This window comes from Coregonus lavaretus (assembly GCF_964263955.1).
Source record: "Coregonus lavaretus genome assembly, chromosome: 6".
Classification (NCBI taxonomy): Eukaryota; Metazoa; Chordata; class Actinopteri; order Salmoniformes; family Salmonidae; genus Coregonus; species Coregonus lavaretus.
The window spans coordinates 65,821,433-65,847,689 of NC_139993.1; the positions used below are offsets into that span (position 1 = coordinate 65,821,433).

General features: G+C 41.4%; 1 protein-coding gene across 5 annotated transcripts in view; it reads right to left on the reverse strand.

The window, feature by feature from the left end:
• Positions 1-26,257, reverse strand: part of LOC311131656 (ubiquitin-protein ligase E3A-like) — a 57,006-nt gene that overhangs the window by 15,335 nt on the left and 15,414 nt on the right. For all 5 annotated transcript variants that reach the window (XM_084164765.1, XM_084164767.1, XM_084164764.1 and 2 more), the window contains 6 exons: positions 19,891-20,035; positions 19,438-19,643; positions 18,456-18,620; positions 17,592-17,747; positions 15,962-16,035; positions 10,795-10,938 (listed from right to left, as the gene is read on the reverse strand). In XM_084164765.1, the coding sequence (XP_084020891.1) occupies positions 10,795-10,938; positions 15,962-16,035; positions 17,592-17,747; positions 18,456-18,620; positions 19,438-19,643; positions 19,891-20,035 (890 nt within the window). The remainder of the gene's footprint in view (positions 1-10,794; positions 10,939-15,961; positions 16,036-17,591; positions 17,748-18,455; positions 18,621-19,437; positions 19,644-19,890; positions 20,036-26,257) is intronic.

The window sequence follows — 26,257 nt, forward strand, 5'->3', positions numbered from 1 at the left end:
TGTTCTAATCTAGTAGATGATCCTGCTCTAGTTGTTCTAATGTAGTTGATGATCTCTGCTATAGATTCTGCTAGTAGATGATCTCTGCTCTAGTTGTTCTAATCTAGTAGATGATCTCTGCTCTAGTTGTTCTAATCTAGTAGATGATCTCTGCTCTAGTTGTTCTAATCTAGTAGATGATCCCTGCTCTAGTTGTTCTAATCTAGTTGATGATCTCTGCTCTAGTAGATGATCTCTGCTCTAGTAGATGATCTCTGCTCTAGTTGTTCTAATCTAGTAGATGATCCCTGCTCTAGTTGTTCTAATCTAGTTGATGATCTCTGCTCTAGTAGATGATCTCCTGCTCTAGTTGTTCTAATCTAGTAGATGATCTCTGCTCTAGTTGTTCTAATCTAGTAGATGATCTCTGCTCTAGTTGTTCTAATCTAGTAGATGATCTCTGCTCTAGTTGTTCTAATCTAGTAGATGATCCTCTGCTCTAGTTGTTCTAATCTAGTAGATGATCTCTGCTCTAGTTGTTCTAATCTAGTAGATGATCTCTGCTCTAGTTGTTCTAATCTAGTTGATGATCTCTGCTCTAGTTGTTCTAATCTAGTAGATGATCTCTGCTCTAGTTGTTCTAATCTAGTAGATGATCTCTGCTCTAGTTGTTCTAATCTAGTTGATGATCTCTGCTCTAGTTGTTCTAATCTAGTAGATGATCTCTGCTCTAGTTGTTCTAATCTAGTAGATGATCTCTGCTCTAGTAGATGATCTCTGCTCTAGTTGTTCTAATCTAGTAGATGATCTCTGCTCTAGTTGTTCTAATCTAGTAGATGATCTCTGCTCTAGTTGTTCTAATCTAGTTGATGATCTCTGCTCTAGTAGATGATCTCTGCTCTAGTTGTTCTAATCTAGTAGATGATCTCTGCTCTAGTTGTTCTAATCTAGTTGATGATCTCTGCTCTAGTAGATGATCTCTGCTCTAGTTGTTCTAATCTAGTAGATGATCTCTGCTCTAGTTGTTCTAATCTAGTAGATGATCTCTGCTCTAGTTGTTCTAATCTAGTAGATGATCTCTGCTCTAGTAGATGATCTCTGCTCTAGTTGTTCTAATCTAGTAGATGATCTCTGCTCTAGTTGTTCTAATCTAGTAGATGATCTCTGCTCTAGTTGTTCTAATCTAGTAGATGATCTCTGCTCTAGTTGTTCTAATCTAGTTGATGATCTCTGCTCTAGTAGATGATCTCTGCTCTAGTTGTTCTAATCTAGTAGATGATCTCTGCTCTAGTTGTTCTAATCTAGTTGATGATCTCTGCTCTAGTAGATGATCTCTGCTCTAGTTGTTCTAATCTAGTAGATGATCTCTGCTCTAGTTGTTCTAATCTAGTAGATGATCTCTGCTCTAGTTGTTCTAATCTAGTTGATGATCTCTGCTCTAGTAGATGATCTCTGCTCTAGTTGTTCTAATCTAGTAGATGATCTCTGCTCTAGTTGTTCTAATCTAGTTGATGATCTCTGCTCTAGTAGATGATCTCTGCTCTAGTTGTTCTAATCTAGTAGATGATCTCTGCTCTAGTTGTTCTAATCTAGTAGATGATCTCTGCTCTAGTTGTTCTAATCTAGTAGATGATCTCTGCTCTAGTAGATGATCTCTGCTCTAGTTGTTCTAATCTAGTAGATGATCTCTGCTCTAGTTGTTCTAATCTAGTAGATGATCTCTGCTCTAGTTGTTCTAATCTAGTAGATGATCTCTGCTCTAGTTGTTCTAATCTAGTTGATGATCTCTGCTCTAGTAGATGATCTCTGCTCTAGTTGTTCTAATCTAGTAGATGATCTCTGCTCTAGTTGTTCTAATCTAGTTGATGATCTCTGCTCTAGTAGATGATCTCTGCTCTAGTTGTTCTAATCTAGTAGATGATCTCTGCTCTAGTTGTTCTAATCTAGTAGATGATCTCTGCTCTAGTTGTTCTAATCTAGTAGATGATCTCTGCTCTAGTTGTTCTAATCTAGTAGATGATCTCTGCTCTAGTAGATGATCTCTGCTCTAGTTGTTCTAATCTAGTAGATGATCTCTGCTCTAGTTGTTCTAATCTAGTAGATGATCTCTGCTCTAGTTGTTCTAATCTAGTAGATGATCTCTGCTCTAGTTGTTCTAATCTAGTAGATGATCTCTGCTCTAGTTGTTCTAATCTAGTAGATGATCTCTGCTCTAGTAGATGATCTCTGCTCTAGTTGTTCTAATCTAGTTGATGATCTCTGCTCTAGTAGATGATCTCTGCTCTAGTTGTTCTAATCTAGTAGATGATCTCTGCTCTAGTTGTTCTAATCTAGTAGATGATCTCTGCTCTAGTTGTTCTAATCTAGTAGATGATCTCTGCTCTAGTTGTTCTAATCTAGTTGATGATCCCTGCTCTAGTTGTTCTAATCTAGTAGATGATCTCTGCTCTAGTTGTTCTAATCTAGTAGATGATCTCTGCTCTAGTTGTTCTAATCTAGTAGATGATCTCTGCTCTAGTTGTTCTAATCTAGTAGATGATGCCTGCTCTAGTTGTTCTAATCTAGTAGATGATCTCTGCTCTAGTTGTTCTAATCTAGTAGATGATCTCTGCTCTAGTTGTTCTAATCTAGTAGATGATCTCTGCTCTAGTTGTTCTAATCTAGTAGATGATATCTGCTCTAGTTGTTCTAATCTAGTAGATGATCTCTGCTCTAGTTGTTCTAATCTAGTAGATGATCTCTGCTCTAGTAGATGATCTCTGCTCTAGTTGTTCTAATCTAGTAGATGATCTCTGCTCTAGTAGATGATCTCTGCTCTAGTTGTTCTAATCTAGTAGATGATCTCTGCTCTAGTTGTTCTAATCTAGTAGATGATCCCTGCTCTAGTTGTTCTAATCTAGTAGATGATCTCTGCTCTAGTTGTTCTAATCTAGTAGATGATCTCTGCTCTAGTTGTTCTAATCTAGTAGATGATCTCTGCTCTAGTTGTTCTAATCTAGTAGATGATCCCTGCTCTAGTTGTTCTAATCTAGTAGATGATCTCTGCTCTAGTTGTTCTAATCTAGTAGATGATCTCTGCTCTAGTTGTTCTAATCTAGTAGATGATCCCTGCTCTAGTTGTTCTAATCTAGTAGATGATCTCTGCTCTAGTTGTTCTAATCTAGTTGATGATCTCTGCTCTAGTTGTTCTAATCTAGTAGATGATCTCTGCTCTAGTTGTTCTGCTCTAGTAGATGATCTCTGCTCTAGTTGTTCTAATCTAGTAGATGATCTCTGCTCTAGTTGTTCTAATCTAGTAGATGATCCCTGCTCTAGTTGTTCTAATCTAGTAGATGATCCCTGCTCTAGTTGTTCTAATCTAGTAGATGATCCCTGCTCTAGTTGTTCTAATCTAGTAGATGATCTCTGCTCTAGTTGTTCTAATCTAGTTGATGATCTCTGCTCTAGTTGTTCTAATCTAGTAGATGATCTCTGCTCTAGTTGTTCTAATCTAGTAGATGATCTCTGCTCTAGTTGTTCTAATCTAGTAGATGATCTCTGCTCTAGTTGTTCTAATCTAGTAGATGATCTCTGCTCTAGTTGTTCTAATCTAGTAGATGATCTCTGCTCTAGTTGTTCTAATCTAGTAGATGATCTCTGCTCTAGTTGTTCTAATCTAGTAGATGATCTCTGCTCTAGTTGTTCTAATCTAGTAGATGATCCCTGCTCTAGTTGTTCTAATCTAGTAGATGATCCCTGCTCTAGTTGTTCTAATGTAGTTAATGATCTCTGCTCTAGTAGATGATCTCTGCTCTAGTAGATTATCTCTGCTCTAGTTGTTCTAATCTAGTAGATGATCCCTGCTCTAGTTGTTCTAATCTAGTTGATGATCTCTGCTCTAGTAGATGATCTCTGCTCTAGTAGATGATCTCTGCTCTAGTTGTTCTAATCTAGTAGATGATCTCTGCTCTAGTTGTTCTAATCTAGTAGATGATCTCTGCTCTAGTTGTTCTAATCTAGTAGATGATCCCTGCTCTAGTTGTTCTAATCTAGTTGATGATCTCTGCTCTAGTAGATGATCTCTGCTCTAGTAGATGATCTCTGCTCTAGTTGTTCTAATCTAGTAGATGATCTCTGCTCTAGTTGTTCTAATCTAGTAGATTATCCCTGCTCTAGTTGTTCTAATCTAGTAGATGATCCCTGCTCTAGTTGTTCTAATCTAGTTGATGATCTCTGCTCTAGTAGATGATCTCTGCTCTAGTTGTTCTAATCTAGTAGATGATCTCTGCTCTAGTTGTTCTAATCTAGTAGATGATCTCTGCTCTAGTTGTTCTAATCTAGTTGATGATCTCTGCTCTAGTTGTTCTAATCTAGTAGATGATCTCTGCTCTAGTTGTTCTAATCTAGTAGATGATCTCTGCTCTAGTTGTTCTAATCTAGTAGATGATCTCTGCTCTAGTTGTTCTAATCTAGTAGATGATCCCTGCTCTAGTTGTTCTAATCTAGTTGATGATCTCTGCTCTAGTAGATGATCTCTGCTCTAGTAGATGATCTCTGCTCTAGTTGTTCTAATCTAGTAGATGATCTCTGCTCTAGTTGTTCTAATCTAGTAGATGATCCCTGCTCTAGTTGTTCTAATCTAGTAGATGATCCCTGCTCTAGTTGTTCTAATCTAGTTGATGATCTCTGCTCTAGTAGATGATCTCTGCTCTAGTTGTTCTAATCTAGTAGATGATCTCTGCTCTAGTTGTTCTAATCTAGTAGATGATCTCTGCTCTAGTTGTTCTAATCTAGTTGATGATCTCTGCTCTAGTTGTTCTAATCTAGTAGATGATCTCTGCTCTAGTTGTTCTAATCTAGTAGATGATCTCTGCTCTAGTTGTTCTAATCTAGTAGATGATCTCTGCTCTAGTTGTTCTAATCTAGTAGATGATCTCTGCTCTAGTTGTTCTAATCTAGTAGATGATCTCTGCTCTAGTTGTTCTAATCTAGTAGATGATCCCTGCTCTAGTTGTTCTAATCTAGTAGATGATCTCTGCTCTAGTTGTTCTAATCTAGTAGATGATCTCTGCTCTAGTTGTTCTAATCTAGTAGATGATCTCTGCTCTAGTTGTTCTAATCTAGTAGATGATCCCTGCTCTAGTTGTTCTAATCTAGTAGATGATCCCTGCTCTAGTTGTTCTAATCTAGTAGATGATCTCTGCTCTAGTTGTTCTAATCTAGTAGATGATCTCTGCTCTAGTTGTTCTAATCTAGTAGATGATCTCTGCTCTAGTTGTTCTAATCTAGTAGATGATCTCTGCTCTAGTTGTTCTAATCTAGTAGATGATCTCTGCTCTAGTTGTTCTAATCTAGTAGATGATATCTGCTCTAGTAGATGATCTCTGCTCTAGTTGTTCTAATCTAGTAGATGATCTCTGCTCTAGTTGTTCTAATCTAGTAGATGATCCCTGCTCTAGTTGTTCTAATCTAGTAGATGATCTCTGCTCTAGTTGTTCTAATCTAGTTGATGATCTCTGCTCTAGTTGTTCTAATCTAGTAGATGATCTCTGCTCTAGTTGTTCTAATCTAGTAGATGATCTCTGCTCTAGTTGTTCTAATCTAGTAGATGATCCCTGCTCTAGTTGTTCTAATCTAGTTGATGATCTCTGCTCTAGTTGTTCTAATCTAGTAGATGATCCCTGCTCTAGTTGTTCTAATCTAGTTGATGATCTCTGCTCTAGTTGTTCTAATCTAGTAGATGATCCCTGCTCTAGTTGTTATAATCTAGTTGATGATCTCTGCTCTAGTTGTTCTAATCTAGTAGATGATCTCTGCTCTAGTTGTTCTGCTCTAGTAGATGATCTCTGCTCTAGTTCTAATCTAGTAGATGATCCCTGCTCTAGTTGTTCTAATGTAGTAGATGATCTCTGCTCTAGTTGTTCTAATCTAGTAGATGATCTCTGCTCTAGTTGTTCTAATCTAGTAGATGATCTCTGCTCTAGTTGTTCTAATCTAGTAGATGATCTCTGCTCTAGTTGTTCTAATCTAGTAGATGATCTCTGCTCTAGTTGTTCTAATCTAGTAGATGATCTCTGCTCTAGTTGTTCTAATCTAGTAGATGATCCCTGCTCTAGTTGTTCTAATCTAGTAGATGATCCCTGCTCTAGTTGTTCTAATGTAGTTGATGATCTCTGCTCTAGTAGATGATCTCTGCTCTAGTAGATTATCTCTGCTCTAGTTGTTCTAATCTAGTAGATGATCCCTGCTCTAGTTGTTCTAATCTAGTTGATGATCTCTGCTCTAGTAGATGATCTCTGCTCTAGTAGATGATCTCTGCTCTAGTTGTTCTAATCTAGTAGATGATCCCTGCTCTAGTTGTTCTAATCTAGTTGATGATCTCTGCTCTAGTAGATGATCTCTGCTCTAGTTGTTCTAATCTAGTAGATGATCCCTGCTCTAGTTGTTCTAATCTAGTAGATGATCTCTGCTCTAGTTGTTCTAATCTAGTAGATGATCCCTGCTCTAGTTGTTCTAATCTAGTAGATGATCCCTGCTCTAGTTGTTCTAATCTAGTTGATGATCTCTGCTCTAGTTGTTCTAATCTAGTAGATGATCTCTGCTCTAGTTGTTCTAATCTAGTTGATGATCCCTGCTCTAGTTGTTCTAATCTAGTTGATGATCTCTGCTCTAGTTGTTCTAATCTAGTAGATGATCTCTGCTCTAGTTGTTCTAATCTAGTTGATGATCTCTGCTCTAGTTGTTCTAATCTAGTAGATGATCTCTGCTCTAGTTGTTCTAATCTAGTAGATGATCTCTGCTCTAGTAGATGATCTCTGCTCTAGTTGTTCTAATCTAGTAGATGATCTCTGCTCTAGTTGTTCTAATCTAGTAGATGATCTCTGCTCTAGTTGTTCTAATCTAGTTGATGATCTCTGCTCTAGTAGATGATCTCTGCTCTAGTTGTTCTAATCTAGTAGATGATCTCTGCTCTAGTTGTTCTAATCTAGTTGATGATCTCTGCTCTAGTAGATGATCTCTGCTCTAGTTGTTCTAATCTAGTAGATGATCTCTGCTCTAGTTCTAATCTAGTAGATGATCTCTGCTCTAGTTGTTCTAATCTAGTAGATGATCTCTGCTCTAGTTGTTCTAATCTAGTAGATGATCTCTGCTCTAGTTGTTCTAATCTAGTTGATGATCCCTGCTCTAGTTGTTCTAATCTAGTAGATGATCTCTGCTCTAGTTGTTCTAATCTAGTAGATGATCTCTGCTCTAGTTGTTCTAATCTAGTAGATGATCTCTGCTCTAGTTGTTCTAATCTAGTAGATGATCTCTGCTCTAGTTGTTCTAATCTAGTAGATGATCTCTGCTCTAGTTGTTCTAATCTAGTAGATGATCTCTGCTCTAGTTGTTCTAATCTAGTAGATGATCTCTGCTCTAGTTGTTCTAATCTAGTAGATGATCTCTGCTCTAGTTGTTCTAATCTAGTTGATGATCCCTGCTCTAGTTGTTCTAATCTAGTAGATGATCTCTGCTCTAGTTGTTCTAATCTAGTAGATGATCTCTGCTCTAGTTGTTCTAATCTAGTAGATGATCTCTGCTCTAGTTGTTCTAATCTAGTAGATGATCTCTGCTCTAGTTGTTCTAATCTAGTAGATGATCTCTGCTCTAGTTGTTCTAATCTAGTAGATGATCTCTGCTCTAGTTGTTCTAATCTAGTAGATGATCCCTGCTCTAGTTGTTCTAATCTAGTAGATGATCTCTGCTCTAGTTGTTCTAATCTAGTAGATGATCTCTGCTCTAGTTGTTCTAATCTAGTTGATGATCCCTGCTCTAGTTGTTCTAATCTAGTAGATGATCTCTGCTCTAGTTGTTCTAATCTAGTAGATGATCTCTGCTCTAGTAGATGATCTCTGCTCTAGTTGTTCTAATCTAGTAGATGATCTCTGCTCTAGTTGTTCTAATCTAGTTGATGATCTCTGCTCTAGTTGTTCTAATCTAGTAGATGATCTCTGCTCTAGTTGTTCTAATCTAGTAGATGATCTCTGCTCTAGTTGTTCTAATCTAGTAGATGATCTCTGCTCTAGTTGTTCTAATCTAGTAGATGATCTCTGCTCTAGTTGTTCTAATCTAGTAGATGATCCCTGCTCTAGTTGTTCTAATCTAGTAGATGATCTCTGCTCTAGTTGTTCTAATCTAGTAGATGATCTCTGCTCTAGTTGTTCTGCTCTAGTAGATGATCTCTGCTCTAGTTGTTCTAATCTAGTAGATGATCCCTGCTCTAGTTGTTCTAATCTAGTAGATGATCTCTGCTCTAGTTGTTCTAATCTAGTAGATGATCTCTGCTCTAGTTGTTCTGCTCTAGTAGATGATCTCTGCTCTAGTTGTTCTAATCTAGTAGATGATCTCTGCTCTAGTTGTTCTAATCTAGTAGATGATCTCTGCTCTAGTTGTTCTAATCTAGTAGATGATCTCTGCTCTAGTTGTTCTAATCTAGTAGATGATCTCTGCTCTAGTTGTTCTAATCTAGTAGATGATCTCTGCTCTAGTTGTTCTAATCTAGTAGATGATCTCTGCTCTAGTTGTTCTGCTCTAGTAGATGATCCCTTCCCTATTCCATATGGTATATATTATATATTCCCCAGAGTGGACCATGGTCAAAAGGAGCGCACTATACAGTGCTTTCGGAAAGTATTCAGACCCCTTGACCTTTTCCACATTTTGTTACTTTATACATTATCTACATAAGTGTTCAGACCCTTTGCTATGAGACTCGAAATTGAGCTCAGGTGCTTCCTGTTTCCATTGATCATTCTTGAGATGTTTCTACAACTTGGAGTCCACCTGTGGTAAATTCAATTGATTGGACATGATTTGGAAAGGCACACACCTGTCTATATAAGGTCCCACAGTTGACAGTGTATGTCAGACAAAAAACAAGCCATGAGGTTGAAGGAATTGTCCATAGAGCTCCGAGTCAGGATTGTGTCGAGGCACAGATCTGGGGAAGGGTACCAAAGAATGTCTGCAGCATTGAAGGTTCCCAAGAACACAGTGGCCTCCATCATTCTTAAATGGAAGAAGTTTGGAACCACCAAGAATCTTCCTAGAGCTGGCCGCCCGGCCAAACTGAGAAATCGGGGGAGAAGGGCCTTGGTCAGGGAGGTGACCGAGAACCCGATGGTCACTCTGACAGAGCTCCAGACTTCCTCTGTGGAGATGAGAGAACCTTCCAGAAGGACAACCATCTCTGTAGCACTCCACCAATCAGGCCTTTATGGTAGAGTGGCCAGACGGAAGCCACTCCTCAGTAAAAGGCACATGACAGCCCGCTTGGAGTTTGCCAAAAGGCATCTAAAGACCAAGATTATCTGGTCTGATGAAACCAAGATTGAACTCTTTGGCCTGAACGCCAAGCGTCACGTCTGGAGGAAACCTGGCACCATCCCTACGGTGAAGCATGGTGGTGGCAGCATCATGCTGTGGGGATGTTTTTCAGCGGCAGGGACTGGGAGACTAGTCAGGATCGTGGGAAAGATGAACGGAGCAAAGTACAGAGAGATCCTTGATGAAAACCTGCTCCAGAGCGCTCAGGACCTCAGACTGGGGCGAAGGTTCACCTTCCAACAGGACAACAACCCTAAGCACACAGCCAAGACAACGCAGCAGTGGCTTCGGGACAAGTCTCTGAATGTCCTTGAGTGGCCCAGCCAGAGCCCGGACTTGAACCCAATCGAACATCTATGGAGAGACCTGAAAATAGTTGTGCAGCGATGCTCCCCATCCAACCTGACAGAGCTTGAGAGGATCTGCAGAGAAGAATGGGAGAAACTCAAATACAGGTGTGCCAAGCGTGTAGCGTCATACCCAAGAAGACTTGAGACTGTAATCGCTGCCAATGGTGCTTCAACAAAGTAGAGTAAAGGGTCTGAATACTTATGTAAATATAATATTTCAGTTTTCTATTTTTAATACGTTTGAAAAAATTCAAAAAACCTGTTTTTGTTTTGTCATTATGGGCTATTGTGTGTAGATTGATGAGGAACAATTACAATTTAATCAATTTTAGAATAAGGCTGTAACGTAACAAAATGTGGAAAAAGTAAAGGGGTCTGAATACTTTCACAATACACTGTATATGGATTAGGGTACGTCCCAAATGGCACCCTATTCCCTATATATACCCAATGGGTCAAAAGTAGTGCACTATCCATGGAATAGGATGTGGGCCCATGCGACTCTGGTCGTGCACCATATAGGGAACAGGGTGCCATGTGGGACCCAAGGCCTGAGCTGTGTTTGAATAACCATACTAACATACTGTATACTACATACTTAATGAGTATATACTACATACTATTAGTTCATTTTAGTATACTGTAAACGAACGGTATCGTTTCAAGTTGAGTGTGCGCTTTGCCTGTCTACCGGAAGTTGATGCTGTTGCTACGCAACCTCTTGCTAACTTGTTAGCATAACAAATGACTAGCTAGACATTTTACGATTTCGGGTGTGTTGGTAAATCTGGCGTGCCAGAGTGCGCTCTAGGCGTTCGTAAATCCAGAGCGTTGTTAGATTGTCCATTCGTAAATTCAGAGCGTTTCGCTCTCGGAGCGTTTCAGAGCGCACAGTGGACGCTCTGGCCGAGGAGTAGGGTTGATCCGACGTTTCTGACCTCACAACGGCAGTCAAGCACCCAAGCTGACTGGCTAACGTTGGCTAGCTTGCTAGCTACTTCCATCCGGGAACATTTGGCATACTAACTATATCCGTACTATGACCAATAAGCATACTACATACTATTTGTGAGGTAAATTGAGTAAGGTTAGTGAGGTTAGAACACAGCGCTGGTCTCACCTGTCTGTGTCGGGGCCGTTCTTGGCGATGATCATCTTCAGCTTGCCCAGCCCTCCTACTGGTGCTCTGTCGGTCCCTGTAGTAAACTGGAGGAACAGCCTCTTATCCTCCTCACCAAACGAGTGCACCGTCTCCCAGAAGTCTCTATGAGTGGGAAATAAAGGAAAACAACTGTCATTTTTTGGTAATGTATGCATGCATTATTCTACAATGTAGAAAATAGTAAAAATAAAGAAAAACCCTTGAATGAGTAGGTGTGTCCAAACTTTTGATTGGTACTGTGTGTGTGTGTATACATGTACACATACATATATACATACACACATATACAGTGGGGAGAACAAGTATTTGATACACTGCCAATTTTGCAGGTTTTCCTACTTACAAAGCATGTAGAGGTCTGTAATTTTTATCATAGGTACACTTCAACTGTGAGAGACGGAATCTAAAACAAAAATCCAGAAAATCACATTGTATGATTTTTAAGTAATTAATTTGCATTTTATTGCATGACATAAGTATTTGCTATATCAGAAAAGCAGAACTTAATATTTGGTACAGAAACCTTTGTTTGCAATTACAGAGATCATACGTTTCCTGTAGGTCTTGACCAGGTTTGCACACACTGCAGCAGGGATTTTGGCCCACTCCTCCATACAAACCTTCCCCAGATCCTTCAGGTTTCGGGGCTGTCGCTGGACAATACGGACTTTCAGCTCCCTCCAAAGATTTTCTATTGGGTTCAGGTCTGGAGACTGGCTAGGCCACTCCAGGACCTTGAGATGCTTCTTACGGAGCCACTCCTTAGTTGCCCTGGCTGTGTGTTTCAGGTCGTTGTCATGCTGGAAGACCCAGCCACGACCCATCTTCAATGCTCTTACTGAAGGAAGGAGGTTGTTGGCCAAGATCTCGCGATACATGGCCCCATCCATCCTCCCCTCAATACGGTGCAGTCGTCCTGTCCCCTTTGCAGAAAAGCATCCCCAAAGAATGATGTTTCCACCTCCATGCTTCACGGTTGGGATGGTATTCTTGGGGTTGTACTCATCCTTCTTCTTCCTCCAAAGACGGCAAGTGGAGTTTAGACCAAAAAGCTCTATTTTTGTCTCATCAGACCACATGACCTTCTCCCTTTCCTCCTCTGGATCATCCAGATGGTCATTGGCAAACTTCAGACGGGCCTGGACATGCGCTGGCTTGAGCAAGGGGACATTGCGTGCGCTGCAGGATTTTAATCCATGACGGCGTAGTGTGTTACTAATGGTTTTCTTTGAGACTGTGGTCCCAGCTCTCTTCAGGTCATTGACCAGGTCCTGCCGTGTAGTTCTGTGCTGATCCCTCACCTTCCTCATGATCATTGATGCCCCACGAGTTGAGATCTTGCATGGAGCCCCAGACCGAGGGTGATTGACCGTCATCTTGAACTTCTTCCATTTTCTAATAATTGCGCCAACAGTTGTTGCCTTCTCACCAAGCTGCTTGCCTATTGTCCTGTAGCCCATCTTAGCCTTGTGCAGGTCTACAATTTTATCCCTGATGTCCTTACACAGCTCTCTGGTCTTGGCCATTGTGGAGAGGTTGGAGTCTGTTTGATTGAGTGTGTGGACAGGTGTCTTTTATACAGGTAACGAGTTCAAACAGGTGCAGTTAATACAGGTAATGAGTGGAGAACAGGAGGGCTTCTTAAAGAAAAACTAACAGGTCTGTGAGAGCCGGAATTCTTACTGGTTGGTAGGTGATCAAATACTTATGTCACGCAATAAAATGCAAATTAATTACTTAAAAATCATACAATGTGATTTTCTGGATTTTCTTTTTAGATTCCGTCTCTCACAGTTGAAGTGTACCTATGATAAAAATTACAGACCTCTACATGCTTTGTAAGTAGGAAAACCTGCAAATTCGGCAGTGTATCAAATACTTGTTCTCCCCACTGTGTGTGTGTGTGTGTATATATATATATATATATATATATATATATATATATATATATATATATATATATATATATATATATATATATATATATATATATATATATATATATATATACACATACACATACATATACACACACACACAGTACCAATCAAAAGTTTGGACACACCTACTCATTCAAGGGTTTTTCTTTATTTTTACTATTTTCTACATTGTAGAAAAGTAGAATTGTAGAATAATAGTGAAGACATCAACTATGAAATAACACATATGGAATCATGTAGTAACCAAAAAAGTGTTAAAAGAAATCAAAATATATATTATATTTTAGATTCTTCAAAGTAGCCACCCTTTGGCCTTGATGACAGCTTTGCACATTCTTGGCATTCTATCAAGCAGCTTCATGAGGAATGCTTTTCCAACGGTCTTAAAGGAGTTCCCACATATGCTGAGCACTTGTTGGCTGCTTTTCCTTCACTCTGCGGTTCAACTCATCCCAAAACATCTCAATTGGGTTGAGGTTGGGTGATTGTGGAGGCCAGGTCATCTGATGCAGCCCTCCATCACTCTCCTTCTTGGTCAAATAGCCCTTACACAGCCTGGAGGTGTGTTTTGGGTCATTATCCTGTTGAAAAACAAATGATAGTCACACTAAGCGCAAACCAGATGGGATGGCGTATCGCTGCAGAATGCTGGGGTAGCCATGCTGGTTAAGTGTGCCTTGAATTCTAAATAAATCACTGACAGTGTCACCAGCAAAGCATCCCCACACCATCACACCTCCATGCTTCACGGTGGGAACCACACATGCGGCGAACATCCGTTCACCTACTCTGTGTCTCACAAAGACACGGCTGTTCGAACCAAAAATCTCAAATTTGGACTCATCAGACCAAAGGACAGATTTCCACCGGTCTAATGTCCATTGCTCGTGTTTCTTGGCCCAAGCAAGTCTCTTCTCATTGGTGTCCTTTAGTAGTGGTTTCTTTGCAGCAATTCAACCATGAAAGCCTGATTCACACAGTCTCCTCTGAACAGTAGATGTTGAGATGTGTCTGTTACTTGAACTCTGTGAAGCATTTATTTGGCCTGCAATCTGAGGATCAGTTAACGCTAATGAACTTATCCTCTGCAGCAGAGGTAACTCTGGGTCTTCCTTTTCTGTGGCGGTCCTCATGAGAGCCAGTTTCATCATAGCGCTTGATGGTTTTTGCGACTGCACTTGAAGAAACTTTCAAAGTTCTTGAAATGTTCCGCATTGACTGACCTTCATGTCTTAAAGTAATGGACTGTCTTTTCTCTTTGCTTATTTGAGCTGTTCTTGCCATAATACAGACTTGGTATTTTACCAAATAGGGCTATCTTCTGTATACCACCCCTACCTTGTCACAACACAACTGATTGGCTCAAACGCATTAAGAAGGAAAGAAATTCCACAAATTAACTTTTAACAAGGTACACCTGTTAATTGAAATGCATTCCAAGTGACTACCTCATGAAGCTGGTTGAGAGAATGCCAAGTGTGCAAAGCTGTCATCAAGGCAAAGGGTGGCTACTTTGAAGAATCTCAAATATAAACTATATTTTGATTTGTTTAACAGTTTTTTGGTTACTACATGATTCCATATGTGGTATTTAATAGTTTTGATGTCTTCACTATTATTCTACAATGTAGAAAATAGTAAAAATAAAGAAAAACCCTTGAATGAGTAGGTGTGTCCAAACTTGTGACTGGTAGTGTATATGGAATCTGTATTCTACCGTTTCTAACAAGAAACAGCAGCATCTTCAGTATGACACACATGAAATGGCCAAAAGTATGTGGACAAACACATTTGAAGGGGTGTCCACATACTTTGTATATATATATATATATATATATATATATATATATATATATATATATATATATATATATATATATATATATATATATGAATGAGATGTTCGACAAGCAGGTGTCCACATACTTTTGGTCATGTAGTGCATATACACTGAACAAAAATATAAATGCAACATGCAGCAATTTCAAAGACTTTACAGAGTTACAGCTCATAAGGAAATCAGTCAATTGAAAATGAATTCATTAGGCTCTATGGATTTCACATGACTGGGAATGTTGATATGTATCTGTCGGTTAGGGCCGTGGATTAGAAAACCAGTCAGTATCACAATTCGCCTCATGCAGCGCGACATCTCCTTCACATAGAGTTGATCAGGCTGTTGATTGTGGCCTGTGGAATGTTGTATATGTAATGTTGTGTATACATACTGAACAAAAATATAAAACGCAACAGTCTTGGGTCCCATGTTTTCATGAGCTGAAACAAAAAATTCCAGAAATCTTCCATACGCACGAAAAGCTTATTTCTCTAAAATGTTGTGCACAAATTTTTTAATTTTTTTTTTTAATTTTTTTTTTTTTTGTCATTTAGCAGACGCTCTTATCCAGAGCGACTTACATGAGCAATTAGGGTTAAGTGCCTTGCTCAAGGGCACATCGACAGATTTTTCACCTAGTCGGCTCTGGGATTAGAACCAGCGACCTTACGGTTACTGGCACAACGCTCTTAACCACTAAGCTACCTGCCGCCCCTACATCCCTGTTAGTGAGCATTTCTCCTTTGCCAAGATAATCCATCCACCTGACAGGTGTGGCATATCAAGAAGCTGATTAAACAGCATGATCATTACACAGGACCTCCACATCAGGCTTCTTCACCTGCGGTATCGTCTGAGGTGGAGAGCTGATGAAACTGAGGAGTATTTCTGTCTGTAATAAAGCCCTTTAGTGGGTAAAAACGAATTATCATTGGCTGGGCCTGGCTTCCCAGTGGGTGGGCCTGGCTCCCAAGTAGGTGGGCCTAGGCCCACCCATGGCTGTGCCCCTGCCCAGTCATGTGAAATCCATGGATTAGGGCTGAATGAATTTATTTCAATTGATTGGTTTCCTTATATGAACTGTAACTCAGTCAAATCTTGAAATTGTTGCACGTTGTGTTTATATTTTTGTTCAGCATATATAAAATTGTATTAAATAAGTAAAGGGATAATGTAACATAATGAAAGCAATATATGCAGATCTATTATTCAAGAGAGAAATTGAAAGAGATGTATGTATAGCAATATAGAAATCAATGTCACAACATGGTAATAAATTACATCAAAACGCATGTTTAAAAAAAAACGTAATATAGTTTTTTTTAAAACTTAATATAGTTTTTTTTACTTAATAACGCGACAATCCTTGCTGTAGCCTCCGTCATACTCGGTCGTTTCTTCAAGTGCCTGAAAGTCTAAATTCTGAGAAGGAAGTTAGAACACAGGAAATCATCGTTAGATCAAAGCTACATTGAAAACAATAGTGCTGCCCTGAAAATTGATTTAATTGTGATATTTTTGTCAACGATCTACACAAAATACTCTAAAATGTCAAAACGGAAGAAAAATTCTAACATTTGTACATTTACATTTTAGAAAGTACTAAAGGGAAATATATATATTTTAAAGGATATGTACAGCGCCTTGCCAAAGTATTCATCCCCCTTGGCGTTTTTTTTCCCTATTTTGTTGCATTACAACCTGTAATTTAAATAGATTTTTTATCTGGATTTCATGTAATGGACATACACAAAATAGTCCTAATTGGTGAAGTGAAATGAAAAAAAATTACTTATTTAACGGAAAAGTGGTGCGTGCATATGTATTTGATATGAAGCCCCTAAATAAGATCTGGTGCAACGAATTACCTTCAGAAGTCACATAATTAGTTAAATAAAAGTCCACCTGTGTGCAATCTAAGGTGTCACCTGATCTGTCACATGATCTCAGTATATATACACCTGTTCTGAAAGGCCCCAGAGTCTGCAACACCACTAAGCAAGGGGCACCATCAAGCAAGCGGCACCATGAAGACCAAGGAGCTCTCCAAACAGGTCAGGGACAAAGGTTTGGAGAAGTACAGATTGAACATCCCACGGAGCACCATTAAATCTATTATTAAAAAATGGAAAGAATAAGGCACCACAACAAACCTGCCAAGAGAGGGCCCACCAAAACTCACGGACCAGGCAAAGAGGGCATTAATCAGAGAGGCAACAAAGAGACCAAAGATAACCCTGAAGGAGCTGCAAAGCTCCACAGCGGAGACTGGAGTATCTGTCCATAGGACCACTTTAAGCCGTACACTCCACAGAGCTGGGCTTTACGGGGTCTGAATACTTTCCGAATGCACTGTATACTTCCATATTTTTCCGACTGGTACTGGGGAGCTTTAGACGAGTCGTGAGGCCTGCGGGCGTCTTGGAGCAAAACAACCGACATGTACGTGTTCGTGAGGAGTCATATTAGTGTGTAGCCTAAATTGTTCGGACGCTACAGACAGTTTTGCGAGAAGACCGATGTTCAGAATGTCTCATGGTCTGACAAACACCGCTCTAGCTCTGTCAACTTCCACCGCAGATGCTTCAACTGACAGATTTTTATGGGGAATTTTTGTATTATGATAATATGATTTCTGCGCATCAACCTTACGCTTCTTTTTATTAATTTTTTTATTTAGGCTTGCCATAACAAAGGGGTTGAATACTTATTGACTCAAGACATTTCAGCTTTTCATTTTTAATGAATTTGTAAAAATTATCGGAAAAACATCATTACACTTTGACATTATGGGGTATTGTGTGTAGGCCAGTAAGAAAACAAATCTTAGTTTTAATCCATTTTAAATTCAGGCTGTAACAACAAAATGTGGAAAAAGTCAAGGGGTGTGAATAGTTTCTGAAGGCACTGTATGCATGTATCTTTTTGTTTTTAAAATCATAGGCACAAAGTCAAATTCCAAAGATATTCCTACTTACCCTGCTTCCACAGATAAGTAGCTCTACCTCTTCAGGTCTAAATAAACACTTGAGCGGCGACTCGTTAGTGACCATCCGGAAGCCCCTTCTGAAGGCTTTGAACTGGCGCTCCACACTCTTATTAAGTATGTAATCACCATACAGAGAGACAAACTCCTGGAGATCATAGATAGGAAAAGTCAAAACAATGTCATCATTCACTTCAGTGGTCCTGTGATAGACTAGATACTTCAGTGGTCCTGTGATAGACTAGATACTTCAGTGGTCCTGTGATAGACTAGATACTTCAGTGGTCCTGTGATAGACTAGATACTTCAGTGGTCCTGTGATAGACTAGATACTTCAGTGGTCCTGTGATAGACTAGCATCCTGTCCAGGTGGTGTACTTGTACATCAAGTTGCCTCATCCTAAGAAACAGGAGATAGACTCCTGCTCTATGGAGCCGTTCTGGATTGGACAAGGCCTCTTTTACTTATTCTGCAGTGGCATCAAACAACAACAGGTATCTCACCTTCCTATTGTCCTCACTAACAGGTATCTCACCTTCCTATTGTCCTCACTAACAGGTATCTCACCTTCCTATTGTCCTCACTAACAGGTATCTCACCTTCCTATTGTCCTCACTAACAGGTATCTCACCTTCCTATTGTCCTCACTAACAGGTATCTCACCTTCCTATTGTCCTCACTAACAGGTATCTCACCTTCCTGTTGTCCTCACTAACAGGTATCTCACCTTCCTATTGTCCTCACTAACAGGTATCTCACCTTCCTATTGTCCTCACTAACAGGTATCTCACCTTCCTATTGTCCTCACTAACAGGTATCTCACCTTCCTGTTGTCCTCACTAACAGGTATCTCACCTTCCTATTGTCCTCACTAACAGGTATCTTGTCCCCGTGTTCCCTCAGGTCGTAAGTGATGGGGTCTCCAAACAGGTCAGTCTGTGAGATCTGGAAGGTGATCATCATGTCCTCCTCCACGTTCCCCTCATACCCCAGCAGCTCCTTCAGACTCTGATACAGAACCTGGCATGGGAGAGAACCATGGAGATAGTTAGATGATGCAACATTGTATCTGTCCTATTATGGCGTCAATAATACTAGTCACAGTGGCCATTTTGATTAACTGTTCAGCAGTCTTATGGTTGGGGGGGGGGGTAGAAGCTGTTCAGGAGTCGTATGGCTTGGGGGAGGGGGGGGGGGGGGGGGTAGAAGCTGTTCAGGAGTCGTATGGCTTGGGGGGGGGGGGGGGTAGAAGCTGTTCAGGAGTCTTATGGCTTGGGGGGGGGGGGGTAGAAGCTGTTCAGCAGTCTTATGGCTTGGGGGGGGGGGGGGGGGGTAGAAGCTGTTCAGCAGTCTTATGGCTTGGGGGGGGGTAGAAGCTGTTCAGGAGCCTTATGGCTTGGGGGGGGGGGGGGTAGAAGCTGTTCAGGAGCCTTATGGCTTGGGGGGGGGTAGAAGCTGTTCAGGAGCCTTTTGGACCTAGACTTGGCGCTCCGGTACCGCTTGCCGTGCGGTAGCAGAGAGAACAGTCTATGACAGGTGACTCGAGTCTTTGACAATTTTCTGGACTTTCCTCTGACACCGCCTAGTATATAGGTCCAAAGCGACTTACAGTCATGGGTGCATACGTTTTTTTACTTACGGGAAACACTATTAGAAAATAACATCGGCCTATATCATATTGGCCCTGCGATAGACTAGTGTCTTGTCCAAGGTATATCAAGCTGCCTCACGCTGCAGAAACAGGAGATGAGCTCCTGCCCTATGGGCCTTTCTGGCTACTTACTATATCATATCTAACAGGTTCAAAGATGTTACATTAAACACTATGTTCCAGTACCGGGTGTGAGTCCGCCAGGTCCAGAAAGGTGCCTTTCTTCCCCATCAGTTTCCTGTAGACCACCATGGGGAAGTGTACATCCAGGATGCAGTTGTTGTAGATGGCCAGGCCCAGGACGATGCCTATCAGGGTGAACTGGGCCTCGTTCTCCAGAGAGGACGGGTTGAACCAGAACAGCTTGGTGGACTCATCATACGTAAACATGCCTGAGGGAAGGAACACTCATTTAATTAATTTTTTAAAAAGAATATAAAAACACCATGAGGAGAGTTTTGCTTGTGAATAATAAAAAAGAAATGCCTGAGCGATCAGTAAGACTTGTCATGAGTCTTGTCTTAAATATCTTCACAACCAAATGTTAAGCAGAAGAACATCTCACCAATATCAGCCAAATGTTAAGCAGAAGAACATCTCACCAATATCAGCCAAATGTTAAGCAGTTGAACATCTCACCAATATCAGGGTTGAACATCTCCTCCAGCACCAGCTGGAAGAACTCTTTGGACACCCCTCCCTCGTCGACGCCCTGCTCTCCTTCAAACTCCACAAAAAGCTGCTTCCTCAGGTCCGCTGGGTTCTCCATGGCGATCATCTCCAACTGTAGGACACAGAAAGCAGTTTAGGAGAAGAAACGGTAAGATGTACAGTGGGGAGAACAAGTATTTGATACACTGCCGATTTTGCAGGTTTTCCTACTTACAAAGCATGTAGAGGTCTGTAATTGTTTTATCATAGGTACACTTCAACTGTGAGAGACGGAATCTAAAACAAAAATCCAGAAAATCACATTGTATGATTTTTAAGTAATTAATTTGCATTTTATTGCATGACATAAGTATTTGATCACCTACCAACCAGTAAGAATTCCGGCTCTCAAAGACCTGTTAGTTTTTCTTTAAGAAGCCCTCCTGTTCTCCACTCATTACCTGTATTAACTGCACCTGTTTGAACTCGTTACCTGTATAAAAGACACCTTTCCACACACTCAATCAAACAGACTCCAACCTCTCCACAATGGCCAAGACCAGAGAGCTGTGTAAGGACATCAGGGATACAATTGAAAGAAACAGTAAGATATACTACATGACCAAAAGTATGTGGACACCTGCTGGTCCACCATCTCATTCCAAAATCATGGCCATTAAAATGGAGTTGGTCCCCCCTTTGCTGCTATAACAGCCTCCACTCTTCTGGGAAGGCTTTCCACTAGATCTTGGAACATTGCTGCAGGGATTTGCTCCCATTCAGCCACAAGAGCATTAATGAGGTCGGGCACTGATGTTGGGCGATTAGGCCTGGCTCACAGTCCGCGTTCCAATTCACCCTAAAGGTGTTCGATGGGGTTGAGGTCAGGGCTCTGTGCAGGCCAGTCAAATTCTTCCACACCGATGTCGACAAAACATTTCTATATGGACCTCGCTTTGTGCACGGGGGCATTGTCATGCTGAAACAGGAAAGGGCCTTCCCCTAATTATAGCCACACATTATGCCAACCACTTAGCGGCTGAGCCCTTGTTGCTCCTAGACATTTCCACTTCACAATAACAGCACTGGCGCAGATGAAGATGGCGGCCTCGCGACTAGCTCTTAGGAACCTTTGCGGTATTTTGTTTTTTTATCTATTATTTTTTACATTATTAGCTCAGAAAGTGTTTTGTATCCAAAACTGAAAGCGCGAACCACCGCATTTAACCATGGCAAGGTGACTGGGAATATGGCAGAATACAAACAGTGTAGCTACTCATTCCGCAAGGCAATTAAACTGGCAAAACATCAGTATAGAGACAAAGTGGAGTCCCAATTCAACAGCTCAGACAGGAGACATACAGTTGAAGTCGGAAGTTTACATACACTTAGGTTGGAGTCATTAAAACTCGTTTTTCAACCACTCCACACATTTCTTGTTAACAAACTATAGTTTTGGCAAGTCGGTTAGGACATCTACTTTGTGCATGACAAGTAATTTTTAAAACAATTGTTTACAGACAGATTATTTCACTTATAATTCACTGTATCACAATTCCAGTGAGTCAGAAGTTTACATACACTAAGTTGACTGTGCCTTTAAACAGCTTGGAAAATTCCAGAAAATGATGTCATGGCTTTAGAAGCTTCTGATAGGCTAACTGACATCATTTGAGTCAATTGGAGGTGTACCTGTGGATGTATTTCAAGGCCTACCTTCAAACTCAGTGCCTCTTTGCTTGACATCATGGGAAAATCAAAATAATTTGTGGGCAGAACTGAAAAAGCGTGTGTGAGCAAGGAGGCCTATAAACCTGACTCAGTTACACCAGCTCTGTCAGGAGGAATGGGCCAAAATTCACCAACTTATTGTGGGAAGCTTGTGGAAGGCTACCCGAAACGTTTGACCCAAGTTAAACAATTTAAAGGCAATGCTACCAAATACTAATTGAGTGTATGTAAACTTCTGACCCACTGGGAATGTGATGAAAGAAATAAAAGCTGAAATAAATAATTCTCTCTACTATTATTCTGACATTTCACATTCTTAAAATAAAGTGATGATCCTAACTGACCTAAAACAGGGAATTTTTACTAGGATTAAATGTCAGGAATTGTGAAAAACTGAGTTTAAATGTATTTGTGTAAGGTGTATGTAAACTTCCGACTTCAACTGTATGTGGCAGGGTCTACAGACAATCACGGACTACAAAAGAAAACCAGCCACGGTGCAGACACCGACTTCTCGCTTCCAGACAAACTAAACACCTTCTTCGCCCGCTTTGAGGATAACACAGTGCCACCGACGCGGCCCACTACCAAGGACTGTGGCCTCTCCTTCTCCCTGGCCAACGTGAGTAAGACATTTAAGCATGTTAACCCCTGCAAGGCTGCCGGCCCAGACGGCATCCCTAGCCGCGTCCTCAGAGCATGCGCAGACCAGCTGGCTGGTGTGTTTACGGACATATTCAATCTCTCCCTATCCCAGTCTGCTGTCCCCACATGCGTCAAGATGGCCACCATTGTTCCTGTACCCAAGAAAGCAAAGGTAACTGAACTAAATGACTATCGCCCCGTAGCACTCACCTCTGTCATTATGAAGTGCTTTGAGAGACTAGTCAAGGATCATATCACCTCTACCTTACCTGTCACCCTAGACCCACTTCAATTTGCTTACCGCCCCAATAGATCCACAGACGATGCAATCGCCATCACATACTATATACATTTACATTTTAGTCATTTAGCAGACGCTCTTATCCTGAGCGACTTACAGGAGCAATTAGGGTTAAGTGCCTTGCTTAAGGGCACATCGACAGATTTTTCACCTAGTCGGCTCGGGGATTAGAACCAGCGACCTTTCGGTTACTGGCACAACGCTCTTACCCACTAAGCTACCTGCCGCCCCCTACCTATCCCATCTGGACAAGAGGAATACCTATGTAAGAATGCTGTTCATTGACTATAGCTCAGCATTCAACACCGTAGTACCCTCCAAGCTCATCATTAAGCTTGAGGCTCTGGGTCTGAACCCCGCCCTGTGCAACTGGGTCCTGGACTTCCTGACGGACCGCCCCCAAGTGGTGAAGGTAGGAAACAACATCTCCACTTCGCTGATCCTCAACACCGGGGCCCCACAAGGGTGCGTGCTCAGCCCCCTCCTGTACTCCCTGTTCACCCATGACTGCGTGGCCAAGCACGCCTCCAACTCAATCATCAAGTTTGCAGACGACAACAGTAGTAGGCTTGATTACCAACAATGACGAGACAGCCTACAGGGAGGAGGTGAGGGCTCTGGGAGTGTGGGGCCAGGAAAATAACCTCTCACTCAACGTCAACAAAACAAAGGAGATGATCGTGGACTTCAGGAAACAGCAGAGGGTGCATCCCCCAATCCACATCGACGGGACCACGGTGGAGAAGGTGGAAAGGTCCTTGGCGTACACATCACCGACAAACTGAAATGGTCCACCCACGCAGACAGTGTGGTGAAGAAGGTGCAACAGAGCCTCTTCAACCTCAGGAGGCTGAAGAAATTTGGCTTGGCACCTAAAACCCACACACTTTTACAGATGAACAATTGAGAGCATCCTGTTGGGCTGTATCACCGCCTGGTACGGCAACTGCACCGCCCGCAACCGCAGGGCTCTCCAGAGGGTGGTGCGGTCTGCCGAACGCATTACCGTGGGCAAACTACCCGCCCTCCAGGACACCTAAATCACCCGATGTCACAGGAAGGCCAAAAAGATCATCAAGGACATCAACCACCCGAGCCAATGCCTGTTCACCCCGCTATCATCCAGAAGGTGAGGTCAGTACAGGTGCATCAAAGCTGGGACAGAGAGAATGAAAAACAGCTTCTATCTCAAGGCCATCAGACTGTTAAATAGCCATCACTAGCACATTAGAGGCTGCTGCTGCCTATTGAAATCACTGGCCACTTTAAGAAATGGAACACTAGTCACTTTAATAATGTTTCCATATCTTGCACTACTCATCTCATATGTATATACTGTATTCTATTCTATAATATTCTACTGTATCTTAGTCCATGCCGCTCTGTCATTGCTTGTCCATATGTGTATATATTCTTAAATTGTATTACTTAGATTTGTGTGTATTGGGTATATGTTGTGAAATTGTTAGATATTATTTGTTAGATATTACTGCACTGTCGGAGCTAGAAGCACAAGCATTTCGCTACACCCGCAATAACATCTGCTAAACATGTGTATGTGACAAATAAAATTGGATTTTATTTGATTTGACTTACAGTTGACCGGGGCAGCTCTAGCAGGGCAGAAATTTGACAAACTGACTTGTTGGAAAGGTGGCATCCTATGACGGTGCCACGTTGAAAGTCACTGAGCTCTTCAATAAATCCATTCTACTGCCAATGTTTATGGAGATTGCATGGCTGTGTGCTCGATTTTATACACCTGTCAGCAACGCGTGCGGCTGAAATAGCCGAATCCGCTAATTTGAAGGGGCGTCCACATACTGCTGTATATATATAGTGTACATGTACTGTCCAGTTAGAATAGCAAAACAATTCACCATAGCACTAGCCTGGTCCCACTGTTGACAAAACAGCACAAACAGATCTGAGACTAGGTAAATACATAGCTACAAAATAATAACTGAAAACCCTTTCACCACAGCATCTCCGGATGGAGGGAAAGCTATATTGGTTCTTTTTTTAAAACAGTGACTGCCACTAAAAAATCAACTAATCCCTTAGAAAAACGGTCTATGTGGCATTTATGAGTCCGAAACATAAATTCTAGAGTCAAAATTTAGTCACTCTCGTCTAAAATGAATTTTGGAGTGCATCACAACGAGTACATTAAAGTTGAGTTTGGATTACAATTATGTCAACAATTCATACCCCCCTTTTGCCAAACTCCACGTGCAAATCACACCCTCCGCTTCCCTTCATTATGGGGCTCCGTTGTTTCATCGCTAACAACGCGTTCAAAAGGATCACGGGCCGTTTGAGACTGAAAAGCCCTATACGGCTTGACCATTCGACAATGCATGCTTCCGGCAGGATGCAGAGCCACCTCCAAACATCATTTCATTCCCTGTTCACTTTGCTGTTTTTCACAGCTTGTCAGACAAAGTGTGTCATGTGACACAGGTAACCTTGTGACAGTTCCTCCGTTGTTGCCAGGGTCTCCCTCGACTCCTATGAAAAGGACACGGCATCATGAGGCCTCTGATAGTGACCCCAGTTACTGCCCTGAGGACACAGACGGCTTCATCAACAACGACAGGTCATGTGTGTTACGTGTAATGAAATAATCAAAAATACCCAACTTGATAAACTAGCAGGCCAATTCCCCAGCCAAGCAGATACAATTAGTATTGTCATTGTGAAGTGCATTAGCAAAACGTTTTGTCCTTTCTTTAGAACAAAATGCAATTTACCACTTGGCTGTCTGTTATCTCACTCTGTCACAGGCCCCTCCCAGTCAACACCACCTCTTAAGATTGCTTGCTGCAGTTGTTTGCGAGATGTCCAGTTTGCAGCCCAACATGCAGCATATAGAAGACCAGTAAGGGGGCTCTCATCAGCAGGACCTTCAATGGGTGAGCGTTCCGATGAATGGAACAGTCAGCCACATGCTGGCAAGTATCCGGCCAGCAACCTTCACCTGTCAGCGGCAACATCTTTCACAGGCTCATCATTTGTACAAATGCAGAAGGAAACCCACTTCATTACTTTGATACATTTCATTTCATAAAAGACAATTGTGAAACATTCTGAATTTATGTAAACTGACATTATTAGTTGCTTATTTTCTACTTCTTAGATGCATATAATGTCCAGGGCATAACCTAGCCCGGTGGAACCAGCCTGATCACTGTGTTCACCATATAATGTCCAGGGCATAACCTAGCCTGGTGGAACCAGCCTGATCACTGTGTTACCATATAATGTCCAGGGCATAACCTAGCCTGGTAGAACCAGCCTGATCACTGTGTTTACCATATAATGTCCAGGGCATAACCTAGCCTGGTGGAACCAGCCTGATCACTGGGTTCACCATATAATGTCCAGGGCATAACCTAGCCTGGTGGAACCAGCCTGATCACTGTGTTTACCATATAATGTCCAGGACATAACCTAGCCTGGAGGAACCAGCCTGACCACTGTGTTCACCATATAATGTCCAGGGCATAACCTAGCCTGGTGGAACCAGCCTGATCACTGTGTTCACCATATAATGTCCAGGGCATAACCTAGCCTGGTGGAACCAGCCTGATCACTGTGTTCCCATATAATGTCCAGGGCATAACCTAGCCTGGGGGAACCAGCCTGATCACTGTGTTCACCATATAATGTCCAGGG